This window comes from Passer montanus, unplaced genomic scaffold (genome assembly GCF_014805655.1).
Source record: "Passer montanus isolate IOZ18808 unplaced genomic scaffold, ASM1480565v1 scaffold11, whole genome shotgun sequence".
NCBI lineage: Eukaryota > Metazoa > Chordata > Aves > Passeriformes > Passeridae > Passer > Passer montanus.
In genome coordinates, this window is record NW_024357613.1 from 18,304,520 (window position 1) to 18,331,558 (window position 27,039).

At 36.2% G+C, this 27,039-nt stretch overlaps 1 protein-coding gene across 12 annotated transcripts in view; it reads right to left on the minus strand.

Moving 5' to 3' along the window:
• COL19A1 (collagen type XIX alpha 1 chain) overlaps positions 1-27,039 on the minus strand; it is a 186,152-nt gene that overhangs the window by 20,964 nt on the left and 138,149 nt on the right. For 11 of the 12 annotated variants that reach the window (XM_039727212.1, XM_039727197.1, XM_039727222.1 and 8 more), the window contains 22 exons: positions 23,670-23,723; positions 22,344-22,433; positions 21,677-21,721; positions 21,484-21,561; positions 20,559-20,594; positions 20,408-20,461; positions 20,266-20,319; positions 17,985-18,026; positions 16,884-16,937; positions 15,980-16,033; positions 12,805-12,858; positions 11,840-11,893; positions 9,523-9,567; positions 8,845-8,895; positions 8,717-8,761; positions 7,737-7,763; positions 7,179-7,232; positions 4,502-4,546; positions 2,383-2,427; positions 2,211-2,273; positions 716-751; positions 524-568 (listed from right to left, as the gene is read on the minus strand). In XM_039727212.1, the coding sequence (XP_039583146.1) occupies positions 524-568; positions 716-751; positions 2,211-2,273; positions 2,383-2,427; positions 4,502-4,546; positions 7,179-7,232; positions 7,737-7,763; positions 8,717-8,761; positions 8,845-8,895; positions 9,523-9,567; positions 11,840-11,893; positions 12,805-12,858; positions 15,980-16,033; positions 16,884-16,937; positions 17,985-18,026; positions 20,266-20,319; positions 20,408-20,461; positions 20,559-20,594; positions 21,484-21,561; positions 21,677-21,721; positions 22,344-22,433; positions 23,670-23,723 (1,125 nt within the window). The remainder of the gene's footprint in view (positions 1-523; positions 569-715; positions 752-2,210; positions 2,274-2,382; positions 2,428-4,501; positions 4,547-7,178; positions 7,233-7,736; positions 7,764-8,716; positions 8,762-8,844; positions 8,896-9,522; positions 9,568-11,839; positions 11,894-12,804; positions 12,859-15,979; positions 16,034-16,883; positions 16,938-17,984; positions 18,027-20,265; positions 20,320-20,407; positions 20,462-20,558; positions 20,595-21,483; positions 21,562-21,676; positions 21,722-22,343; positions 22,434-23,669; positions 23,724-27,039) is intronic. The other variant, XM_039727190.1, reaches the window with a different exon arrangement.

A 27,039-nucleotide genomic window follows, 5' to 3' on the forward strand; every position in this document is an offset into this window, starting at 1 on the left:
ATATATGTGTATATATATATATATAACTCATCTCTCACCTCCCATAATCATTCCTGCCCACCATGACCTTGTTACCATGAACAGAACTGTCTGAAGGGTTTGGGAAGCAGGCAGGTATTGCACTGGCAATCCTGCTGCCTAAGTGTGACAAGCTTGTTTTACACAAAACATGATTTGTGTTTCTGACATAGAAAGGAGGACAACAGGGCAAGTTCGTGGCTTTTGCAAAGACTGGCAACAGCACAACTGGATTATCTGCTTTCCAATTTTCAGCCTATTGATCAATTTACACTGTCCAGGCCAACTGTGTTAGAAAGTCTACAAAATGTGTTTTTACTCTGAATGCAGAAGCTAAATCAACTCTAATTCTGAAGTGGTGTCTAGGACTAAACCTCTTAGATGTCTAGGTGACTGCTTGAAGTTCACAGATAATTAATTTCTTGATTTTGCCTATAAGATAGGTGCTGATAGGGTGTTTATATTCTCAGTAAAAAGAGAAAAAATCATCATAATAGGGACTTACACGTTCTCCTTTGGGTCCTCTGTCTCCTGGTCTCCCCACAGCACCCTGAAAAATGTTTTTTGAAAAAAGATAAATTTATTAGTTAAAGGCTTTGGTGTATATTCATGTGTTAGAAGAATGGAAAGCAACTGCCTAGGATTAACAGCTGTGGTTTCTGTGAGGAATAAAATACACAAAAGCATGTTTTCTTACCGGAGGACCTGGCAATCCATCTTTTCCATTGATTCCCTAAGAAAAAAAAAAAAAAAGTTCACATATTTTTAAAGTATAAAGGGTAAAGCTCAGCATTTAGTGCTGAATCAGTGAATGTTCCGAAGCTGCAGAAGCAGCAGTTTGTGTTATTGTGGCTACAATATAGAAATACAAAGAGCATCAAGATGTACACCAAATTAATGATCATCCAACTTCAAATGACAAATTATTGGGAAATTTTGCAAATTTGGAATATTTGTATATGCACACACACTTTTTCAGTAGCAGCTAGTCATAACACAACCACAGGAGAGAGTTCTTCTCTTCTAGATATTAGCCTTGGTGCCAAATTACCCTTCTGCTCTTACAGAGATTATGCCTCACTATTACAAGTCCAGATCCATTCTTTGGTTGTCAGGACTTGCAGCATGGCACAGTTTTGGTCTCATGGGTTAAAGCCATTTCCTTCCCCAGAGAAGGTGACTGGATTCATAGCAACTGCTGGAAATTGTTCCAGGCCCACATTATCCTCCAGACTGGAATGTGCCATGATCTGAGAGTCCTAGATGGTATGGGCCAAATTAATGTCAGAGAGTATATTAACAATTGTACAATGCCAGATAATTTCAAGATAATGCTCAGGCAGTGTTTAATTTAGTAGGATATTTATGGATCTGCACATGTAGCAAACTCACAGCTGTGAGTGAGAAAGGATGACTTGTATGAGCAGAGACAGCAGGAATATTTCTTTCTCCTCATATACTGCAAAGTGGAGTTTTGCACAGATTAGGCACCTTGAGCTAATTTGCTGCTGTAGCTACAGAAACCGTGTCTTCTTTCAAGGCAGAAGCGTAACGTGAGGATGTGCTGACAAGCTGCAAAGGTCTGCTGGTCATGCTCATCCCCAAAACACCAAGGTTCAGCGGAGATAATGAGTCCTGCACTACCCTTGCTGAACCCCTTCTAGAATATAAACTAGTTTTTTTTCAACCAGCTCAGACAGTGCTGGCTACACTGCTGTCACACTTTTATTACATAAAGGGAGCAGATTAGACATCTCCTAAGTGCACAGTAAATGCCTCAGCTGCTGTGTTGCATCACCTGTATACAGAAAAGTCTCAAAGTTTATTCAGTCATGAAGCACACGCTTCTCTATCTAAACTGAACCTGAGAACCTATTCTGTCACCCCATCCTTTACTGACTGTCTTGAGTGTCTGGGTTCACATTTCCCGCTGGAAAAAGTACAAGAGGAAACTTCATGTCAACAAGATCCAAATGACCTTCATAAGACCTTCAAAGGCAACATCTCAGTAACATTAACTATTAAAACACCACAATACCAGGAATTCTTTTTTGCAGTGCAGCTCTGTGTGTTCTTCACATGTTACTTACTCTAACACAAAGCAAGATGTTTTGTCCTTTCTTTTGTAACTTCTGATAAACTAAACCACATCTTTTTGTAGCAAATTATAAATTCAGTATAAAATTTCTTACTGGTTTTCCTTGTGGCCCTTCTGGACCAGGGAAGCCTATATCTCCTATAGGTCCTCTTTCACCCTAAGAAAGAAGAAAACACACATGAGAACACTGCATGAAAAATCTTGTACTAGGTGTCTCAAATATTTGTTTGCTATAGTAAGAATCCAGAACTCAAATCTGTACTTACAGGTTCTCCTGGCAACCCTGGGGACCCAGGAGATCCTGGCTTTCCCTGCAAAAAGAGATTACAGATTCATATTATTAGGAAGCCAAATAAAATTTTCCTCTATATCAAAAAAAATAAGAGAGTGTATATATATATATATATATATATATGGGAGAAATACTCATGGTATTGCTCATTAATGCTTTAAGAAAGGAAAAAGAAATATTTTATCAGATTTTTGTCATATTTAAAGAATGTGTTAAATGTTACTTGGTCGCTTGGTTTTGGTTACCCTTCTTGAATTCTGAAATACTTTTATGAAATTTTGTTTTTTATAACACCATGATTTTCATCTTGAGAAGTCATAGTCAGATCAAAGCTTTTCACTGTATAAGTAAAATCAAGGTTTTTTTCTTCAGGTAATTTCTAATCCTGATTTTTTTTTTTGGTATATGACTTTATTACTCACTTAACGTCTTTTGCAAATTTTCTTAATGATCTTTTTTGGCCAGTTTTATTGTCATTTTATGTTCACCCTGCCAGAATTCACAATCCTCTCTTATGACATCATTTAAATGCTGATTTTAAGTATCTCTTTTTTGTAGGATGCCCTTGTTTTAACAACTTAAACCTACATTTCCTGAAAGTGTCCTTAGATGAGCTCCTCAGGTGACTTGTACAAGTGAGAGACCAAACCCATCAGCACCAGGGACACCACTGGGAACAGCAGCACTGAGGGTTTGTGCTTAAACAGGCACTGGTGGCAATGCTTGCAGGGTCTCAGGCCAAGCTTCCCTGACAATCTCAGCACCAAAGTGAAAAGGTTTATGTTCCCAGATGGGAAAAAGGGTCCACTATTCAATCTAGGGAATAATGACAGGTACAGAAGACAAATTCTTTTCCAGCAAGATATGTGGATGTGTCCCAAACTCCTCCTAGACTACTGAAAAAAATTTGTCTCACATATCTACTATTTTGTTGATCAAAAACACTTAGCATAAAATGTGAAAACAAACAATTTATTTCAGGGAGAAATATTTTATCTCAGTGGATTTTATTAGAACTAAATATAGTCACGAGAATGCAGATCCACCAGTGAATAAGGGGCCTTTAAATATTTCTTATCCAACTTGAATAGAGAACATCCAATAATTTGGGACATATCCAGTGGGAAATTCATAGGAAAGGCACAACTGTGCAGTGTTATTATTAACAGTGTAAAATCTGTTTCAGAACAACAAACTTTGAAATTCTTACATTTGCTATAAAACTCAGAGAAATACTTTCCCCCTTAAATGTGTAATTCTTTTAGGAAAACCCAACGAAATTAGGTTATTTAAGATGATGTTCTCTCTTGGAACTCACAGTAAATAGACTAAATCATTGGCTAATGGAAATGGGAGTGTGTAGACACATACTTCTCTTTATTTCATAAAACACATTCATAATTTAAACAGCTCCTGAATGTATTGGTAGCTGCCAACATTTAATAATAAATCTATTTGCATATAAATAACTCCATATTGCCTCCTGAAATATGGATAAACTTTTTTATTAAACTGTGAATGCAATCTAATATCTTCATTTCCTTTAGGAACACAAATGAATAATTATAATTTCAATTTATTATTAGTTACTTTTACTTGCCCCTTCAACAAAGTTCCTCTATGACTTTCAGAAACTCTGAACATCATATGTAAATAACTGACAAAGCATTTCCCTAAAGCAAATGTTTGATCAACTTGATATGCAGATTCTTGTGTGTTGCAATAACTAATGTTCATGATTTTTCTTTGCGATAGAAAATGCTCACAAATTTATGCATGCCCAGGAACACAAAAAATGTCTTTATCTGTATTAAACAGAGGCAATGAGAAGAACCTCACATTTCTTAACTAAGCATATGCAGCTTTGAATTCCAACTTTATCATGTATTCACCTCACTCACTCTTGTCATTTTAATAATAATATGAACTCTTGCTGCTATTAAAACTCTAATTCCTTTAGGGAAAACCCATAATCTTCATACTTACACATAAAGCATTGGTGGTCCACAGTGACTGAGATTACAGCTCAGCACCTTGCTTTACCTGTTTTTTCAGCTCCTAAACCCAGAGTTTTCTCTAAAGAATACACATACCGGTGTCCCTGCCACTCCCGGTGCTCCAGCTGGTCCTCGGTCACCCTAAAGAAAAGATAAACCTATGTTTAAACTACAACAATCAAACCAGAAGTTTCTTGGTTGATTCCCATTAAAGCCCAAGGAAGTGAACTGAAAATGAGGACAAGAGCCAGGCTAAATGCTAATATTTATCTGTGCCACTGGCTTATTACACAGACTTGAGCAAGTAACCAAAATCCTTTGTTTAGCTTCTCTCATACAATGTTTCCCTTTGTTTCTGCGTGAGACCTCCCTTGAAAAGGGATGGAAAGTCCCTGACTTATCTGTAGTTCTCCAAATAATTATAATTTGTGGTCATGGCAATGACCAAAATTTACACAGAGTAATTCACTTTCATATCAACATACCCATATTGAAGATGTAACTTTCAAAGAAGTATTTGCTTTCCTTCTACCCAGTTATCCATTTACTACAAGCCAATGTCCTCTGCTTGTCCATGGCCCTTTCAGGGCAAGGGTTCTCATTACAGCACACAGCCACTTTCATCTATGCTTTAAGCTAGGACAGTGTTGCTTTTTTGGCTGGAACTGACAAGTTATAGGCACAAATTCATCTTTCTTGACAGGACTGTAATCCAAAGCAGACAGATAGAGCTCAACAAGTGGCAAAACTCTACCCAGAGGTATTTATCCACTGCTGATGTGTTGGTCTGCAACACTATGCTCTGTAACACTGGCTACAGAAGTGAAAAAATCAGGCTCCCCTTTTCTGAATTTATGTCAGAAAAACCCTGGCACCACTGAAACCATAGCAACAGGACAGTATTTTTCTGAGATGGGTTTATGTTACCTGGAGCAGATGTACTAAGGCTCTGTAAACACAGCTACAGCCACGTTGTGTTCTGCATAAGAGCCCCAGAAAGTTCTGGGATCTCTGGTTTCTGTTCTTATAAGCAATGATGGTTTGTCTCATCCTCATCACTTTGTTCAGGTGCACAGTGATACTGCTGTTGATCAGAAACACTTAACTCCCTTGCACACAGTGTAGAAGATGACAAGTTACATCTGACCTGGTGTTGGGAGGAAGCAGCCTACAGGACACAGCTCAGCCTGTCCTGCTCTGGAGGCTGCAGCAGTCACCCAGTGAGGAACACAACACGCACCTCTGGGACAGCAGGAGCAGGACACGCTGCCTGGAGCCCTGCACTCTGCCCCAGGGGTTATTCCAGACCCAGGACTTGTGGTATTTTCCCTATATGCTGGCCATGATAGTGAAAAATGCCTAACACTTCCCTTGCAACATCTTTTTTTTTCTTTTCAGGGTTGTTCTGGTCCTTTCAGCAGTGTACTATATGCTGGCCATGATAGTGAAACTAGAAATGCCTAACACTTCCCTTGCAACATCTTTTTTTTTCTTTTCAGGGTTGTTCTGGTCCTTTCAGCAGTGTGGCTTGTAGCACAGCTGCACCAGCCACTGTCAGCATAGCTGAGGGAGGGGACATTTTATGCAGAGGACATAAAGGTCTTAAGGCAGTTCATGAAATCATCATGAAATTACAGCCAGTGCTGTCTGTAGAAGTTGACATTCTGCTACACAGAGGAGCACCATGGCTCCAAATTAAAACCCAGCATGCACTATACTGTTGGCATTGTCAGGCTCTGAGATTCTGTTCACTTATTTGCACCACAAATATGAAATTCTGACCAAATGTAGTTAAGGAAATAATATTTCTACTTTGTGAGAGGGCAAACATTCACTCAGCTGGTTTATGTGATCTGATCCATTGTTTATTCCCTTTATTTAATTCCTGTCTCCACTTTGTCTCAGTTAGACCTGCAATGTCTCCTGGGTTTGTTCATTTTGAAATCAGACTAGCCTTTAATTGCTTGAAAGTTGTAGAATTGCAGAGCAATAACCATCTCATGTAATTTAAGCATCTAGTACAAATACCTACCTTAGATTTTGTCACTGACTGAACAAGTAGAAGGAATGCATAGTGATGTTGAGAGGTGAAGTTTTAATTTACATTTCTTTGTGATGAAAAATAAGTTTCAGTAAAGTACTTTTGCATTAAGTCATTTAATATCATAATTCAACAAAACTTACAAACATTTCATTTACAAAAAAAAAATTTAAGTTTTTTTCTTCTTAAATTAGAAGATATGGGGAAAATCAAACTGGTTTTGCTGACAGAAAACATATTTACAGTTTTTTTTATTTCTTTGCTAAATGTTTTGTACTTTGCTATATTTGCAAATGAATATTTTTAACTTGACTTTTTTAGCCTTTTATAAAAATCTTTTCTTTAAATTTGTAATTAGCCTCCACAATTAGAAAGCAAAAGGCCGAGAACAAGACAGACTGTAAACATAAGATGATGTTCAAGAGGGAACAAGAACCATACATAGGAAAATATTAACTATATTACTATCAAGTATAGTAGTATTCTACCAAGAATATTACAAGACCTCCAACACACAATTTTTCATTTGCAGAAAATGAAATTTTCTGTTCAGTGAGTATATTATTTACACCCATGCTAAAGCAAAAAAGGAAAATATAAATAAGTATGCAAAGATTTTTCTCATAGAAACATTAACTTACACATGAGAAATAAACCAAACAAGGCTTCAGAAAGCATTTAGCTGCAGATAGTGGCCACTGAGAAATCATGTCTTCTTTTTAAGAGTCCTACCTTTTCCCCTGGCAGTCCTTCCAGTCCTGGTAATCCCATTGGTCCTGGGTCTCCCTGTTTTTAAATTTTTTTAAATGAAAAGATTGCATACATTAGAATTTCTTTACTCAACATGGGAAATGTTGAAGAGCAAGCAACAGCAGATTATTTGACTTGAAATTATTATAACAGCTAAGCAATTATTAGGTAAACAGATTTTGTTATGCATAGTTTTACTGATTTACAAATTAAGCTTTTCCCAGAGTCTCTGTGAGAGTATTTGGCTCAATGATTTAATTCTGATGAAAGTTGTGATACAGAATTACAGAACTAGGTGCTGGTACAGAAAGATGTATTCAACTTCCAGGCATTATGGTGAAACAAAAAAAGAAGCTTTGTGAATTTTTTTCAAAACAAGTTATTAAACTGTTTTAGAAGACAGTTGTACAACTCCAACAAAACAGTGTTTTGCTGTCACTGCTGAGAGATTTTAGTTGGGGTTTCTTATTGTCCTTTGGAAGTACCATGTGTCAAACTACTTGGGGAATTCTCTATCAAAAGCAAAAAATACATACATACCGCTGTTCCAGGATCCCCTTTTGGACCCTGCAACAAAACCCAAAAAAACACCAAGCCACATTTAAAGAACAGTCACATGATAAGATGGGGTTTTTAAAATGTCTGCATTATGAGTATACTTTGCTAATGCAGTGCCTTTAGAATCATTATTCATTCCAGTCCCAGCTGATTAATTTAGTACAAAATCTTAGTAATATTTTGGGTTTTGTTTTGCTGTTCCAGAATACAGAGAAAGACAGCTCTGTTGCTTGGTGCCAGCCCATAACTGTGGTTACCACAGAGACAATAATCTCAAAACAGAACTTGCCTATAGTGCTAAAAACGAGGAGAATGTAAATAGGTGCACAGTATCTTTAGTTCCATAGAACCAAAGCAACAGTGTCCAGCTGCAAGGTGCTGCATCTGCAGTGTGAAAGACACCAGCCCTATATTACTTCCACAATCTAATTCTTAGTTTTACACATTTTTGTGCATTGCAGCTCCGTGTAGTGAATCAGTGACAGAATTCAGATCAAATTCCTGAGCTTCTCATTTCTGGCACCAAATGTTGTTCACTACCAAACTATGCCTCCATGAACTAAAAGTACAAAATTACACATTTTTAATATAAAAATACTTTCACTAAAGAGTCCAATACCAAATTATGTACCATTTCTGCAGCCTATACTTGCTAGGATGCGAACTATAAGTACAATTACACATTTTTAATATAAAAATACTTTCACTAAAGAGTCCAATACCAAATTATGTACCATTTCTGCAGCCTATACTTGCTAGGATGAAATGATTTATTCACAATAAACCAGTCTCCAAAATGGGCTAAAATGCTTGGCAAACATAATATCATACTATGTATGCTACATACCAGTCATATCCTTATTACTGAAACTTTTCACAAATAAAATCCACTTCCATGCAACTAACACTCCTCTGTTTCTATGTCATTAGCTTCTAGAAATGAGATTTCTGGTAGCCCTTACCGGAGGTCCTGGTGGACCCGGATAACTCGCGACACTCACTCCTCCCTGTAACAGCAAGTTTAAAAGTTGAGTTGGGCTAAAATTGGGTGGGGATTGAAAAAAAAGCAATTAACATTAAAGAGAAATACCTGCAGTTTATATAAGCTGCTCATTCCATTTCTTTCATTGTAAGGCATACCCTTTAAAGCATAAAAACCAAGTAAGTGTCACTTATGAATTACAAAGGCAGAACTATTGCCCTGTTCAAGTCCTGTAGTTCAGCAAAGCTGTGGTATCCTTTTTGTTCTCAATCTGCCAAAGATTCCACATTCCAGAAGAACAGAAGATACACACCAACACAGCTTTCAGCTTTTTAAAAAAAAATTATAAACCAAGGAAACTGTAAATCAGTGTGCATCATATTTTGATTTTTATTATTGTAATTCTCCACAATAAATTTTGTGTTAGGTACTATTCCACTTAATTTAGAGTCCAGTGAGCTGCACAGACTTTCCCCAGATTGCCTGGGTTCTCTGATCTCAGGTTTCCAAGCTGTCAATTTTACTCTGATAATGTTGGATACCAAGGTTAACTAATTTGAGCAGGAATTCTAATTCTTAGAGGGTTTTAGTGATCTGAACTTACTCAGTGATGAATTGCGAGGAAAAAAAAGTGGAATGCAGAAACCTTTCGAAAAAAGACACCGTTACCTTCCTGCAATATTAAGTTTTATTAGGCCAACACTCAGCTCTTTATATTACATTGCATTTTACCTACAAGCATATTGTTCCTAATATAAATTCAAGATATAAAACAAAATGTCTCACCGGAGGCCCAGGTGGTCCAGGTTTCCCAGGAGAACCTTCACTACCCTAGTACAGCAAGAGATTGATGTAACTCATTTACTGTAACTGGCCACATCTATTCCACACTCAAGCTATGATGACCACAATAACAATAAACAAGAGATACAGTCAATAAGAGCAGGTAATATCAAGAATAAATTCTCCTGCAATGTTCCTGCTTTAGCTTTAGGTAAGGCATGAATCATTACTTCGTACTAGTTTTTATTTTGTTAGTTACTTGCTGCTTTATGTGTAGTAACTTCCTTATGGCAAAATAACAGTGGTAACCTGGGTTGGGAAACATTTCATATTTATCAGGAGGGAGAGGAAGAAAAAAAAAAAAATTGTTGTTAATATGAATTTCTAAGTAACTGGCAGATAAAAGTTAACATTAATTTTATGCTTTGTATATTATTTTGCAAAAGCCAGTCCTCAGTTGATTATTCATATGTAAATAAAGAAGAGCTACAGTTTCAGAAATTCAGTTTACTTAGAAACATATTGAATATAAATTATTATTTTTTAAAAAGGATCTTTGTTATTAAGAGATATAATGAATTTTTTTTTTGGTTTTTACTGTAAAATATTCATCCATTGTTATGTGTATCTCTGTCTGCTCTGCTATTGTGTACTGAATTGCCTATATTATACATAGCTGCTGAGAATTTTTCCCAGCAGAATAATGGGGTCTGGGATAGTAGAGAGCTGCAAACATTTCAACATAAAATTTCCCAAACAATCTTTTCAAAATCTTATCACTACAATTCAGATAAATACACTATATAATTTGGAACAAGTCTGTCAGAATTTTTCACTGGCTTTGTTGGCCCTTATTTAATGTATGTCAGTGATACAATTAAGTCACAAATCTAAAATTACTAAGGTGGCAAAAATCAAGCTAAGTGCTCAATGCCAATAATTAGCTCAGCAGAAAAATATAATTCTTACTAAACATTTATACTAGGATAATTTTCAAATGGCCCTGCTAATTGTTAGAAATTGTCAGCTTCCCAAGAGTGGTTTGAAGAACTTCATGGGGAACTAAAAATCCTATTATTTTAGAAAGCACATTATGTGATCAATTCTCAAGTGTGTCCCAGATGAAGGACAGAGGAGAAATTTATTGGGGCTTTATTTCATTTTACTTCATTAGTCTTCAGACATCTGACTTTTTCCACTTTTAGAATGATGAGACACAAGCTGTAGAGCAGGGGCTTCTCATTCCCACCTGTATGTGAATTGTGAACAAAGATCTATCAAAGACTTGTGTTTTGCATTCAGTTAGATAAAAAGGAAATAAGTGGGGTATATTTTTTTACTGTGATCTGCAAGGGGACAACTCTCATTCAAATTTTGTACTGAAATAATTTCAGAGCTTTACAAAACAGTTTTCTTTCTTAGTCATACCAAAGTTTTGTGGGAATTAGCATCCCACATGTGGACGTGGCAGTGCTATGCCTCGAAATTTCCGGAGTACTACTGAAAGAAAAGCTATATTGATACACAAAATGTAGAACTTGTCCCAGAAAGTATTTTGCAGCAAGGTTTGTCTCTGCTGTTTTGCTCTGAAGTACCCAAGAAATGATCAAGTTCTTGATAAAAGAGCACATAAAATTTTGAAAAAAGCAGTTATTTCCATATATGTATATATAGATATAAAGAATACATACATACATATATATAATATATGTATATGTATATGTATATGTATATGTATATGTATATGTTCTTGAAAAAAGCAGTTCGTTCCATGTATGTATATATAGATATAAAGAATATACACATACATACATGCATACATATATATAATATATGCATATGCATATGCATAAGAGAGTGCAAATTAAGTATAAAGCAAGCTTGCATATTTTTTCAGAATAACTAACACCCAGTTTAAATTAAATATAAAGGAAGCTTGCATATTTTTTCAGAATAACTAACACCCAATAACTTTCAGTGCTTATACAACTATATTGAATATAAGAGAAGCACAGCAAGAAGTCACTAGTCATATCCTATGTCAGAAACATATTTTCACTTTCCTAAACCTTATATAATGTGTTATGCCTGAAGAAAATTCTCTGCAACTTAAATATACCACAAGGACTGCACTTCAAAATGTAAGCCCACATGCACAGCACTGCTCAGGGAAAGCACTTGTAGTGAAGCACAAATAAAAATTTGAAATGTGTGCCACATTCTTGTTACCCTTGCATTTGTTTAAAAGACCCCCAAAACACAGTGTAGTGGGACTGCAAAACCTTCACAGACCTGTGCCAGGATTAAAAAGAAGGAATACCTTTTCTCCTTTTGCTCCAGCTGGACCGGGATGTCCAGGTCTTCCTGGGACTCCCTGCACAACACAGAATTGTTTGTGTAAGTTAGGAAAAAATGAAACACAATATTTTTGTAGTGTCTTTAAGTTTTCAAAACATGCTTTTTGGAGGTAGTTTGTACCCAATTATACTTCTCCTTCAGGTTTAAATATTTCTCTTCTCTTTGATACAACAGTGTGTCTTCCTGACAAGTCCTTTGAAGGGTAAAACTCGTGTTCACTGTTGCATTTTCACCTTGGCAAATTAAATGTGGTGACCCTAATGGGCACATCATGATAATCATGTTTTACTGCTAAATGCCAAGTTATGTATTCCACATTAAACTTCTTACATGTGCTACAATTTTTGAAAGAAATATTAATATTGTCATGAAATCTCGGAATGAATAATGATCCATCCCAATTCCATCCAATATGTAGAAAAGAATATTTGAAAACATTTCAAAGAGGACCTCTCCCAGTAATACCAACAATTTTAATGATGTATTTCAATGTCTTTAAATATTGTCAGCTTTTTCTCACTCTTTGGTTTTGAATTGCGAAACCAAGTAATTACTTTGTTTTTGCACTAAGTTTTTTTTCAGAATTACTAGCTGGAATTATTTTTAGATTTTATTACGAACATGACTCTAACTTGGGTAAAAATACACATTTCACTACAAGTTTGCACATCATAAATCATGTAACCTCACAGACTCACAAGTAATGTCAAAACTCCAAATCTATTTACGTCCCATAAACTTTGAGTCCAGACAATTATGGTATTTTCAGTAACATCAACAGCAGTATAGTTTACTTCACTAGAGCCAGAATGGGTAAGATTTTATTATCACTCTCCTAAAAGATAAAAGAAAGGACTGAATAGATCTAGGCATTCATAGCAAGCCCTACAGAAATAAATTAGATCACAGGTGATACCACACACTTACGGATGGGCCACTGGGTCCTGATACACCTGGCAGTCCAGGAGCACCTTGAAGACCCTGCAGATTAAAAGAGCAAATGTCTAGTTCCTCTCCCACTTATACTTCAAAAATACTTATATTCAGCATGTCCAGCAATACTATACCTGCATCACAGTGTATTTTCTTCTAAAATGTAGGCATTATTTTTAGTAATGTCTAAAGAAATAACCCTGCCACCAGGTGGGGAGGAGAACCAGGTTATCATTGAACCAGGTTAGAGGCAAATTCTTTCTTTAGTGATAAACACCACTTGTGCTTCATTCTTTCACATTTTTAGCCTATATTTTGTAAATAGTCTTGTCCTTAGTTGTGCAGGTAAAAACAGATGTCAAGCTTTTCCCTAGAAGTTAATTTTCTATTTTCTTTTATTAAAAGGTTTGTTTTTTGTTGTTTTTTTTTCTTTTTGGTAAGAAGACATTTAAGCAGGCTTCTCAATATTACCTGATGTTATCTAAATGAAAAGGTACTTTCTGCTTCATTTCTGGTTTGGCTTTTTGGTAATTGAACATGACATTTTACATAGTATTTAATGATCTGCTTTCCTGCTTGTATTCTATTTGATTGTCTGAAAATCAATGGACTCTAGTATTGACTTACTAAACATAACAGCTGTGCAACTCACTACAGTGGAGAGAGGTGGGATTTGGGACAAGCCTGTATGTCACTGAGCATCCTTCCTCTGCCACACCAGGCCCAGGTGCAGTTTTGTGAGGTACTAATGAGAGCTAACACCCTTGGTTCTCCCTATAATCCACAAAGAGAAATAGATTCTTCCAAGCAGTGATTGATTTCACCTGTCCATCCTCTGACAAGAAAAATCCCCTCAGAAGAGGCATATTTCTCATTTGAATTGCAGTGTTTAAGAAGGAATGGCTAAGGAGGCAACCTAGAAAGCCACTGTGGTCAGGAACCCTGAAACTGGTGCTCTGAGGGAGAGACTGAGGGAAAAACTTCAGAGAGAAATAAATCAGCAAAAAATGTAGAGATGGAGAGACATTGATTTTTCTTTCTTGCTCCTACACACAGAGGACATTGATCCACCTCTGCAGCTTTTCAGAGTGGCAAGGTAACTGCTAATGTGCTCTCTGTTCCTTTTGAACTCCCTTACTCTGATGGTACATTTACATGAAAAATTAATATGAAACCAAAGGAACATCTTCAGTAATTCTTACTACAGATATTAAAAAAAACCTCCCCTGAAAAAAACCAAAGTGCTTTGAAAATGAAGATAACAAGTTCAACAAAGATTAAAGGGTGATTGGAAAGCATATGGAAGTTAATGAGCATATTTCAAAGGGCTTCAGGTAGGCTTCTCTATATTTCTTCCCATTTCTTCCCATTCCAAAAAAATGATCAAAATAAAAGTATTGAAATTTGTAAAAGAAGTTACTTTTAAGATGTTTTCATACATGTTTCTGAAAAAAAGATTCATTTGTACTCTCACCATGTCATACTCAGAAGCTGCTGCAAAACATTGAAAATATAAGAGTTCACCAGCTAAGGATTTCACCAGCTCTCAAAAGGTGAAGAAACATATGAATAATGAACTTATTAACACATCATTAATGAAAAATATACAATGAATTTTCTCTATACTCCTTTAAAAAATCTGCCAGTCATAAACTTGGTGTTAGTTTATTCACTTCTTAATTCCCTGCAATATCTTATTTATTTTCTCATCTGTTTAATAGTATTTGAATTGTCAAAATTGTTTTGTTAATTCCTCATTCCTCCTAGGGCTGACTGCTGGAGGCATCCTACATGGCACACAAAGTGTGTTACTCTCCCATTTATTTTTTAAGTAAAATTCTGAATGAAATTTGCTTTTGGCTGCCCCATCCTTTTAATTAATATGAATTTCTGAATTTCACCTCAGGAGGCACATGAGTTGTGAAGTCTATATATCATCTGAAACCAAATATATATGTAAAATATATATTTAATGAGCTCTATATATCATATAAAACAAAGAAAAAAGTAATCATGATACTTTAGGCTGATAATATGCTAAATTCCGGGGCAAAACAGTAGAAGGAGCTGTATCTTTTTTTCCACATACAGCTGTGTACTTTTGTAAGCCAAGAATACTGATAAACACATTTTTTTTGAAACTATTCTCTTATTCTACTACTCTTTAAAAATTCTTAAGATATCATGGCCTTAGTGCTGAAGAAATGTGAAATGCTTATAAAAAATTACAAACCCCTCAATCAATACACTCTAAATTCCTTTCGTATTTTTCAGGTGCTGTGTCTTGTAAGCAGCACTCCCAAATTAAAATAGAATAGCATGTATTTAACACCAGTTAAGTATCTTGGAGTTTCAAAGTGCTCACCACATACTTTTTAATGGGCTACTTATTCTTACTCCTAAGTTGGCTAAGGCCACTAAGAAATTAATTTATTTATCCAGATTAATTTGATTAATAGCTTCTGCTGTGGTGATGTTTTTGTTTGTTTTTTTTTTGTTTGTTTGTTTTTTTCACTGATATTGCTCTTGAAATGTTAACTGCAAATATTTCAATTGAAAATGAAAGCTATAGCATTTATTTTGGATTTGGAACCACAAGTCATTTGGATTTTTTTTCCTTCTCCATAAACACATAAAAATAACTCTAAGAATGTAATATAAGATACAAAATATTGTAAATACTTTACATTTATTATTATTTACATGTATTCAAATATTTTTCAGTTTCCACTTAACAGTAGTTGCTGTTATTAGTGTTCCCATCAGATTATTTGCTTAATGGAAAGTTTCGAAAAGTGAATTCTAAAGGGGAACTAACAAAATGAAAACAAATATGTTATAGACACAAAGTATTTTCTGAAACTATCTGGCATTAGCCTATTTATTGCTGTATACTATATCCTTAAAGATTAGCATGTAAATGTACGTGACCCTTTAAAATATACAAATGAGCAAAAATTCACTGATGAAAATAAAATTGATGTTATTTAACTGAATAATAATATTCAATCCTATTGAAAAATCAGAATCAAGGGCTACTTATAGCACTACATTACTATCTCAGCAGTTTTAAAGAACTAAATAACATTCTCTGCATTTCACTTTCAGTCTTGATCTTTACTCAGGTTCAGATAAGAATGCTACCACTGTAGAAATGAAATTATTTTACCTCATCTCCCTTTTCGCCCACAAGCCCAGGAAATCCACGTTCACCTTTGCTTCCCTATGAAAACATAACATTCAAACAAATATTTTGTATTAGAGAACAGTGACTTTCATGCTCTGTAGGGCATTTTATATACATTCAATAAATGCTAGCATGATGCCCTTACAACCATAGTGCCTAAAACACAAAGCAAAGGCTCAAAACCACCTGAAAACTTTCAAATATGCCTCCTCACAAGGTGAAAGGAAATGAGTGGTTTGTTCCTAGGAGGCAAGATACTCAAAAGACACTAAGATGGAAACGTTAACACCAAAGAGCTGGAATGCTTGCTGAAATGGAGAAAGTTCACCTCCATGGAATTAGTCCCAATGATAGGAGATATCTGTATGTCAAACCATGTGGCTTTTTATCTTATTTGTTTTTTATGAAGCAGGATTTTGATTGCTGTCAGTGATACTTAAAGTCCCAGAGAAATGGCTGTGTTGCTCCCATGAGAACAGGGTGCAAGGGCCCAGGGTTGGTCCAGCTGTGTTGTACACTTGAGGGAGACATGGGAAGTTTGCCTCTTCACTGCAGGATTCTCGTGTGCCTGACTCACCTAAAATGAGTCTATAGTTAGCAAAGCACTGCTGGGCAGTGAGATCTGAGCCAGCTTTAATGGAGCCATGACACAGAAAAGCTATCTGGGCCTGGGACTCACCTCAGGCTATTTTGCTCACTCAACCTAGACAAAAGACAAATTGACACATGAAGAGGCTTGGAACATAAAAATCATTTGAACTTTTAGGCTGCCCAGTGCTGCAGGGATATGGATGAGACAAAAAAAGTCAAGTCTCACAAAGGTAAGAATCTGTCCTTTTGCTTTTAACAAGAACCAAAGCAATGAAGTATACTCTTCAAAACTTACTTTTGGTCCTTCTCTGCCAGGAATGCCTGGAGGACCTCTTGTGCCAGGATCACCCTGTGGAGCAGACAGAAGATGAAGTGACAAATAAATATTTTTAGGACATAGATCTGATCCATGCAGACTCATCAATGCACGCTGCTTCCCTCCTGCCTTTCTGACCAAGCCTCCATTTTTAACACAAAGCTTTCTCTTCAGTCCTTGCTCTCTTCTAAACCATGTACTTCTTCAGAGAGACTTCCTTGTTTTCCTCCCCATCTCGCACACTCTCTACTCAAATCATGCTAACACGTTTTTAGCTTTATTTTGAACAGCCCCAGACACACCGTGTTTAGGTTTGAGCATCTTCCTTTCAAGGATTACTTCGAGATGAAAGTTACTTGTTACTCCCTCCACCTTCAAATCTGTAGTTATTTAAAAGTAAATGACCCTTGCATTGCTGAGAGAGCATTTGCCAGCTAAATTGTAGTCATATGGAAGTGGTAACCACAAACACTGAGAAATGAAAAATGAAGCATAAAGAAGCAGCAAGAGGAGAGCTCTGACAAGAAGAGCATGTACAGCAGAAAGCACAATTGCAAACAAAAAGAAAGAGCTAAAATAAATCAGATTTGGAAATGAGAAAGTCAATAAACCCTAAGTACATGTATTAATAAAGGACAGTAGAAATTATGTGTGCTCTTCATATTGAAATACTCCTGAGCCCAATTTTCATTTCAGAATATTGCAGAACACTCCAAATTTCATTATTTTTCAAAATAATATCTTAGAATTCTAGACTATTTTCCCCATTTGGTGTATTACAGAAATCAATGCTACAAAGTGAAGTGGAAAACGGTATATTTGTAGCAATTCATATTGTGGGCTGGATAGGTACTTGCTGGCTACAACCTCCCTTGCTGTTCAAACGTTATTTTGAAAAATTTCTATAAAATATATTTCTTGAGTTTTTTAAAAAGAAAACAACAACAAAAAAATCACAATACTATTTTAGGCTAGTCCTGTAAGCCAGGAGTGAACCTATAGAAGCTCTCAAGTGCATGTGTTTGTTTAAAAAGCATGTTTATAGCAAACAAAAAGACATTTAATCTCTGAAAAATTTACCTTCAGTATAGCACCCATGTCTCCCACAAGTGGAAGTGCAACCTGAAATTAAAAAAGGCATCTGCAGTTAATGTTTTACAAAGCACTACTAATTCTGATGTGTTTTCATTGCTTCTAAATTTTATATCATTACACATAGAACTGATTATATATATATATGTTGGTTGAATCTACTTTTTAATGAAAAGTCAAATGAGAAAACAGGTTTTCAGATATAGTTAAATATCACAGTCTATCCAACCTATCAATTGTAATTCTTAACTGTAAATGCAATGAAATGTCTCAAACCATGACAACAGCATAACTCCTGAACATACTAATATTGTTTTTGTGGCACATCAGCAATAGCTCAATGTTACTGGAATGCCTTGTATTCTCACCTGATTATCTTACATTATTTTCCTCCTCCTTTCTCCTAAGCTTTGACTCTGCTGTCAACTGTAGCACAAATTCTGGAGATGCCAAAGCTAACTTCAATAAATTAGCTCAGATACTGGAAATAATCCAGCTACACCAACAAAAGCAACATATGCAATATTTTTTCCTGCCTTTAAGCATTAATAATTAGTGTGTAACTCTTTCGTGCCACTGCTAAATTGCTACCAATACTAAAGCTGAGACATTTAAAGATCAGTCAGTGGATCTATACTGTACTGAAACAGATCCCAGATTTCCAAGACCTGCCATTTAATTGATATTTAAAGACTCCCTGTTAAAAACTCATTGCCCTGGTTGTCATCAACTTAATTTACAGACTCTCTAATTACTAATTCTAAGTTTGTATGGCAATTCCTTAATCTAAAATCATATTAATCCTGGGCATACTATAAAATTAGACACATTCAAAATAAGGTAACATTTTTTTTGTTCAGCCTGTTTAAATTCTTTCCATCTTGAAGAAGAAAAATAAAATATAAACACTTTCTTTAGCATATTCCAAAGACTGCCAGTTAAAAACAATGAGTGTCAATGATCAGTTCAAGAGATGCAGTGCTGAATATAATTAACCAGAAATATAATCAGTACACCACCTGCAGGGTGGCATAACCACCTCTGAAAGTGGAGTTGTTTTTTAGGGTGAGACAACACCAACTAGCACAAGTTGAGGACACTGTTATGTAAGGTGTGAGTCCATCCTCTGCACAGAGGTAAACTGTACTTTGGATCAGCTGCTCTTAAAAACCTGTGACAAGACTTGAAAACAAAAAACCTACACAGCCTGACTTTTCACCCTTCTTAGGACATTTTTCAGCTAGGCAGCCTATTACCAAATCACCTGCTGGTCTTCCTACTGGACTAGAAATATAATTTACCCAGTCTCTCCTCTTTTCTAATGTTATTATTTTAGCTGCTCTATCAACGTATGGCACAGAACCCCCAACCCTCAGTGTGGAAGGGTCCCAACCCCAGCTGCAAAGGGCACATGTACGAGAGCAAAGCAACTGCATTTGTGCCACACAGCTCCCCTGCTCTGGATGTAAGGCAAGTCCAGCCCAACTGCAAACACACTCTCCAGAGCCATAAATCTGTGTGTTGATCTCTGAATCAGTGTATGATTTATGTTGGGATTTTGAAAGGGTTAAAATGGTCTTAATACTCCAGATTCACTCCTGCTTGCTACATCTTCCTGGAAAAAATATTCTTTCCAAAGAGAAGAGTATTTCAAGAGAGCAAAAGGCAATAATTATCCTGTTGTGAGTTTTACCATTTAGACCTGTCTGTTTAATAGCAGCATAAAATATTTTATTTCCATTTAGTTTGCAATGCACTGTGCCTTCCAGACTTATTCTACTTATGGATTTCGGTTTTCATTATTAAGCACTTTATCCTCATCTGTCTCGAGTTAAATCTTGTTGACTTCAGACAGCCTCTGAATTTTGATTACATCTTCAAAAAGCAAGCAATCTTTCCCACTCCAATTTCAGTTTTATCTACTTACTCAAATCAAATTAATCACTGACAAGAACTGAGCATGGGAGAGACCTCTTTTTCCAAGTCTGACAATAATCTGTTGACACTCTGATCCATGATTTTTGATAAGCATTAACTACCTGATACCTAATTCTAAGCACTTTTTTTCTTGCTTAAAGAAACATCATGAACACAGTCTCAGTTTTATTGAGGCCAAGTGCACAACATGACTGTTTTCTTGTCTTTCCCCAAGTATTTTTACTTTATCTTCATATCACTGGTTCTTCTAGGCTTGCTATGCTATCTCACCTTACATAAATTTAATATATTTGCACCAAAGCAAAAATAAAAGCTTTCCCTGTATACGTACAGGATCACCTGGAGGGCCTGGTAGTCCTGGCTTTCCATCTCTTCCTGGAGTGCCCTAGAAACAAATGGAAAACTTGATGGCCTTAAATCATTGATGTGGTACACATTACTTTTTCTTGTATATATATAAAACTGTCACTTACATTAATACCAGGGGTACCTGGAGCTCCTGGTAATCCTGGAGGTCCCCTAGGGCCCTAAGAGCACAAAAGGTCATTTAGGATATAAGAACTCCTGCAAAATTCTTAAACTAAATTAATGTTTTTTGTATTAAAGAGAAAACTCATACCCTACCTGCACACCTGCTGATCCAGTTGGACCTTTAGGACCCTGTAAGAAAACTCCAAATAATCAGTAGTTACACTTTCTGGGATAAGGGAGATGAACTTCATTTAAAAACGCTGAATGTAGGACATTTGTGCAGTTTTCACTTTGAGAAAGGCTTATTTTAAGGTTTGGCTTTAAATCCACACGTAATTTTGCCAAAGTTAGAGACATCAAGACTTTGTGAATGCCCATTTTTTTAGGGCAAGCATTTCCAAAAATTAATGATCTGTGGTATTTAGCAAGAAGATTCATTAAAAAAGCTAATGAGCAGTTGAATAGAAACAGATAATTTACATACAAATGGGTAATTTTTAAAATTTAGATTTGAAAATATTGTAACTGAAAAAATGATCTTTAAGTATTATTATTTTAGATTAAGACATTCAGGGTGAATGCCTAGTCACCTTTTACAAATATTTTCCCTTTATACCAGTGCACTGTCCATAAACTAAATTGTATCAGGTGATACCCATTGGTTGACTGAAGAGAGATTGCCTCAGTCACTGGAGTAAAACTCCTGCAATAATATCTACCACCTACCAGGTACACCATCAACATCAGCAAATTTTTTTACTGAATACTCTGAAGGCACTGCAGGTGGCTTTATTTAAAGGCATTAAAAAGAAAGAAACCTGGGAAACAAGCTGAATAACTGAAACAGTTATTGCTGTACAAATGATTTACTATGAGTGCCTTAGATGTTTGTGTCAACTTGCTTCATGTTTGGATTTAAACTGCACAGCAACCCTTGAAGCAAACTGGGAGTTGGGAGTCAGGCCAGAAGGAAGTTTATGGCTTTTTATTGTTTTTAATTTTTTTTTTAATTGCTTTGTTTGCCTATTGCAGTTGCTCAGTGATGAACAGTGAGAAGCCCAAATTCTGGTTTACTTACTGGTGATCCCTGAATGCCTATTCCAGGGGGCCCCATCTCCCCAGGTGCTCCCTGTACACCAGGTAGTCCTCTTTCTCCCTGTGAAAGGCACAAGGCTTTCCATCACAACAGCTCTGAAAATGTAAACTACCGTATTATCTTAAATAAAAATTTAAAAATATTTTTAGAAACAGAAATAATGTATTTGGCATACCTTTGGCCCCCTCGGACCTGGGTTTCCAGGAACACCAGTGGGACCCTAAAAGAAACCCAAAACAAAACAAAACACGAAGAAACCAAGACAAAAAAACCCCAACAAATTATGTTTTGAAATACAGGAGAATAGATGAATTTAATGGCCAAAATTAGCCAGCCCTTAGAAATAAACTATGACAAGTTTACATATCTTCCTTGTTAGTGCCACTAGAATAATATGTGATATTATCACTATTTCTAGACTACACTAATAGACTTACACTATATTTTAATACTCTTATAATATCACTGTAAAATAGATTTTGATTTTGAAATTACAATAAAAAATATTTGCTTTGTGGCTTTAAACTGGAAGTGACTAAGTTTAGATTAGTTATTAGGAAGAAATTCTTTACTGTGAGGGTGGAGGCACTGGAACAGGTTGCTGAGACAAGTTGTGGATGCCGCATGCCTGGAAGTGTTCAAGGCCAGGTTGGATGGGCTTTGAACAACCTGCTCTAGTGGGAGATGTCCCTGCCCATAGCACGGGTTGGAACTAGATGATCTTTAAAGTATTTTCCAACACAAACCATTCTGTGATTTCTTTCAGTGCATAGTGAGAATTCTTTCCCAGTTGGCCCTGCAGAAAATAAAGTCAGGAAAGATTTTTCAGATTATGGACTTACTGGTGTTCCAGGCAGACTCAGTCCAGGAGGCCCCATATCGCCTTTTGGACCTGGATGTCCAGGTGGTCCCATAATTCCACCAGGGTCACCCTACAAAATAAATTTGAATCACTAAATGAAATGTGAGGATTTTCCCCTATGAAAAAATCTCTAAATATTATCAAGTTTATAATAGAAAGTGCCAGTACTTTGAAAATATATAGAGAAGGAAAAATACCCTCATATTTTCCTTCAAAAAGTTACAGAATTGGAGACATGGATCATATAACCATCATTAGTAACCAGTATTCTCTTGGTTTTCCATGCTTGCAATTCATCTGATCTACATTTCTTGTTCCCCAGGCTACTAATATGCAGGTTGTCATTAAACCCTGCCAACTAATTCATAGCAACAGCTGAAACAACAGCTGTCTCTCCCCAGCTATCAACCACTAGTGCTAAACCTGGGGTCTTCAGTGTATTCCTCTTTACACCTCTGCTCTTATTTCAATACATGCAGTGCCTCTTGTTCCACATGGCTAAACTCTGCTGCTTATGCAGTAAAATTGTGCCTTTTGTTATGCTGTCCTGTTGTCTTGCAGGCTCCTGCAACATCCTTTGTGACTCTGAATCTACCACTTCCCATTTTGCAAGATGAGTACATTTCTGTCCTTGTTCCAGTCATTTTCTCTGCCTTTCTTTCAGCTCACTTCTTCAGACTGGAGTTTATTGGTTCCCCTTGTACCCCACAGTGTATAAATACCACAACACATCACATAGCTCAGAGCACACCTCTTTTTTCTCCTTCTTTACATTTAGTATATACACACATAATTTTTAGCTCTTGCTGATGCAGCCGAATTCTAACTAAGGGATTTCTACACAGCAAAATACAATGTCCTAAGGAGATCCACCCTTAGCTTACATCTGAGACAGTATAGCTGCCCTAGAGCTCTGCCAAGATGAATATGTCTGACTGTGAAGTGGGATTTTGCACATTAGTCTGGATAGGACACTAGCCTGAAAAGGTTGTTCTGTAGTCAGGACCTGAAGTGACATTTCTGCACACCACAGATTTAATGTAAGGGCACAGTCCAATCTCTTTGAAATATTACTTAAATTATTCATCTAAAGAGCAGCTGGGTTGCCAAACTGGCCTGAACCATCTCCAAATGCAGAGATGTTTCTTCTCCAAGACACAGGGGGTTGCTGCTGGTACATTTTAAAATCACTTCACACAGCAACCACACACACAGATGCACTTCAGAAGAATGGAAAGTTAGTCTTGAAGTGAAAATTTAAAATGCTTTAACATATCAAGCTTAATAAAAAACACTTAAAACATACCTTGTCTCCTTTAATTCCTGGGTTTCCTGGTACCCCAGGATCTCCTGGTAAGCCCTGGAATTAATAAAAATATAATGGTATGTTTTTATAGCTATTCCCTTAATGGTTTTATAAAAATACAGATGAAAATTAGTATACACTGGAATATTTACATTAGTATTGACCCCAAATGTTAAAGACTATAAGTTAATGAATGCTTTCATAATTAAATATATAAATCATTTTTCTTTAACTTAAAATGTAATAATCAAGATTATTTTCTGGACCCTATAGGGGCAGAATTGCAGAGACCAAAAGGTTTATTTCTTCTATTTCAAAGTTATTCCAAGTCTTGAAAATCAACTGTTTTTCCAAGGAAGGAAGTAGCACATAAAAACTTGAATTTTAAGTATGTGTCTCATTTTTTTTTGCCCATGGAGGGCTGCATGATTTCTTGTACTAGTTAATTATTCAAACTGGTATCTTAAAAGCCTCAATTAATTCATACTCCTTCACATCAGTTAATCCAACAAATCCCTTTAAATGTTTTAGATATGTAATGGACAGTCAAACGTTTTCAGTAAATAAAGTTTGTTCCAGCCTTTCTTTTGTCTAAATCTTCTATCTTTCACATTTTGATTTTAACTTCAGTATTTTCCCTTGTCCTTTTAATGGAGGATTTTTTATAAATGCAGAGAAATGAAGATAAATTAAAAAGATTAAAATCTAAATAGAAACTATTAAATAACAAGTAAGGCTTAATTGGGTTCTCTCACAATACTGCAACAAATACAGAAAACTTTTTCCATGACCCTTCAATGTTATTCAACCAACTATTTAGTCAAGCATTTTGTTAAAAATACCAGTAATTTTCACAGTAAAGGATAAAATTGCCCAAACTAACAGTAAAATCTTAATATGAAATCTAAGCTGGACTGAAAAATGAACTCTCTAAGAAAAAGTCTAGGAAACACATATTGTTTTAATTTTTCTTCTCAGTGTAAAACACAGTTTAGTGCACACTGATGTATGACAGATGACAACATTTTCATGCCAGTAGTGGATGTTCAGCAGCTGTGTTTGCTTTCTCTGCTGCATTCTGTACTTAATACAGACAGACAGCTACTCGTTTCACCCAGGCATCCAAACTAAAATTATAAAAAATAAAGTACCCTAATGAAGAATATTCTGCTTATACCAACACTAAATCATTATGGAAATGGAAATTTATGCTTACTGATCATGGCCTACCCTATCACTTTTTGGTATAAAATACATACAGCCCCTCTTCTCTCTCTTCTTTTCTAAGGATTTCCCAAATTAATTTTTTTTTTGGTTGGGCCAAGCTCAAGTGGTTTCTTAGGAAAAGAAGTAATCTTAATCTGCGGGATGACTCTTTGACAATGTAAGTTAATGCAAAACAATTTTTCAAACTTTCATGATTTTCATTATATTGCATAAAATGAATGATTGTATTTTTAATCTATCATGGTTCATCTTTAGAAGATAAAAAAATAATGACCTTATAGGTAAGGACAATATCTCTATAATACATTTAAATTTATGTTTTTACATACTAGAATTGTGTGCACAGATAGGAGTCTTCAGGATAATCTATATTTAGGACTTACTTATAACTAGTGTTTAACTAGTATTTATAACTAATATTTATCTGTTCATAATGTTCTCTTGATCAAAGATCCATCAGAACACTTTCAAAAGCAGCAACTATGAACTCAAGTGGGATGATGGCAACACAAGCAAGAGAGAAATGAGTATTTTGTTATCTTTCACAGTAGGATTGGTGATTTATACATAAAAGAAGGATTACAAAAGGAAGTATTACAAAAGAAGATTCCAAACTTTTGAATAGATGACAGGTAAATCAGACACAACTGAAAAAACCTGTGCCTCAACTGAGCAGGAAAATGAGATATAATAAGATTGTCAATTAGTAACACAGTATTAAGTGACTACATGCAAATTTAAATACTAGTGGTTTTTTCCCTTGTCAAGAGCTGAAGATGCTGTATTGTACTGGTCACCTTGCTTATATCCCTAAGACTTCTAATAGGTCACCAATAAAAAGTCTGCCAGTTCTGTACCACTCAGAATGGTATTTTAATCTTAATAAAGTATATGGCTGAAAAATCAAAATAATAGATTCAAAATAAGAATCTTCTTCCACAGGGTAGTCTCAGTGTGTGTGTAGAAAGTCCTAAGACAAAATGCAGCAACACCATCTTCTAGATGCTTCTGCTGGTAGAAAAAAAGGTAAAAACCAAAACCACACACTCAGAGTAATGATTGAAAGCTCAGTTTTAAGTGAGTTGCTGAACTACTAGGCTAAAGATAAGTTTTTTATTGTCTGCTTTTCTTGATCCCTTTCTCAGATCTAACCACTCTTACCTCCAAAATGCTATTTAAAACCATTTTATGGCTTATGGAAGAAGGAAGGTACAAAAACCAAGAAGAGGGGGTAGGTGCCACTTGCTAGGTTATGTGACACCACTAGTGTTGTGGACTGAAACACAGGGAATTAGGCAGAAAATAGTTGTCTGCACACTGAAAGAGCAATTGTGCCATAATTTGGAAGGGAGATAGGTAGCCACTGCCCCAGGAGAGGCTTCTGCTATATCAAATCAAATACCCAGGGCACTTTCAAGTTTAGTATTATGGTGATTAATAGTTTAAGACGTTTCCTGAAGAATCCAGAATGAGTTGACATTTTACCCTTGCTCTTCCTAGAGGCACAAGGGTTACAAGTGTGCTGGATCTTGGGGTAGGTGCCTACCAGTTTGAGAAATCCCAACCAGCCAGGAGACCCATCAGGCTGCTGCCCAGTGGCATGATTGTTACAGGGACACAAAAACCCCCATGAAGGAGACCTCCACCACCTTGTCCAATCAGTTGGCAGATCTGAATGTGGAGCACCCAAAAGCACAATGACTACAGGACATTCCAACTCTGCTGAGAGGTATCACTGCTTGACACTCCCAGCCCACCAGTGTCACACCCACAAGCACACTACATCTCTGGGAGCCTTGCCCACTAACATCTGTACCTGGTACAGCTGCACAACACAACCCAAGAGAACTTGTTGCTTTACCATCCCAGCCAAGCAATGATCTCCGTCCCAGTCCCACAAGCACACTACATCTCTGGGAGCTTGCTCAGTAATATCTGTGCCTGGTACAGCTGCACAACACAACCCAGGAGAACTTGTTGCTTTACCATCCCAGCCAAGCAATGTTCTCCTGGCTGGAATGGGAAGCCAGGAGCCAACTAACATAATGCTAACAGGGGAATAAGGGAGAGATAATCAAGAAGGGTAAAAACTCTCATTTCAGTGACCCCAATAACCAGATCCACTCCAGGCTGCAAACAGTGT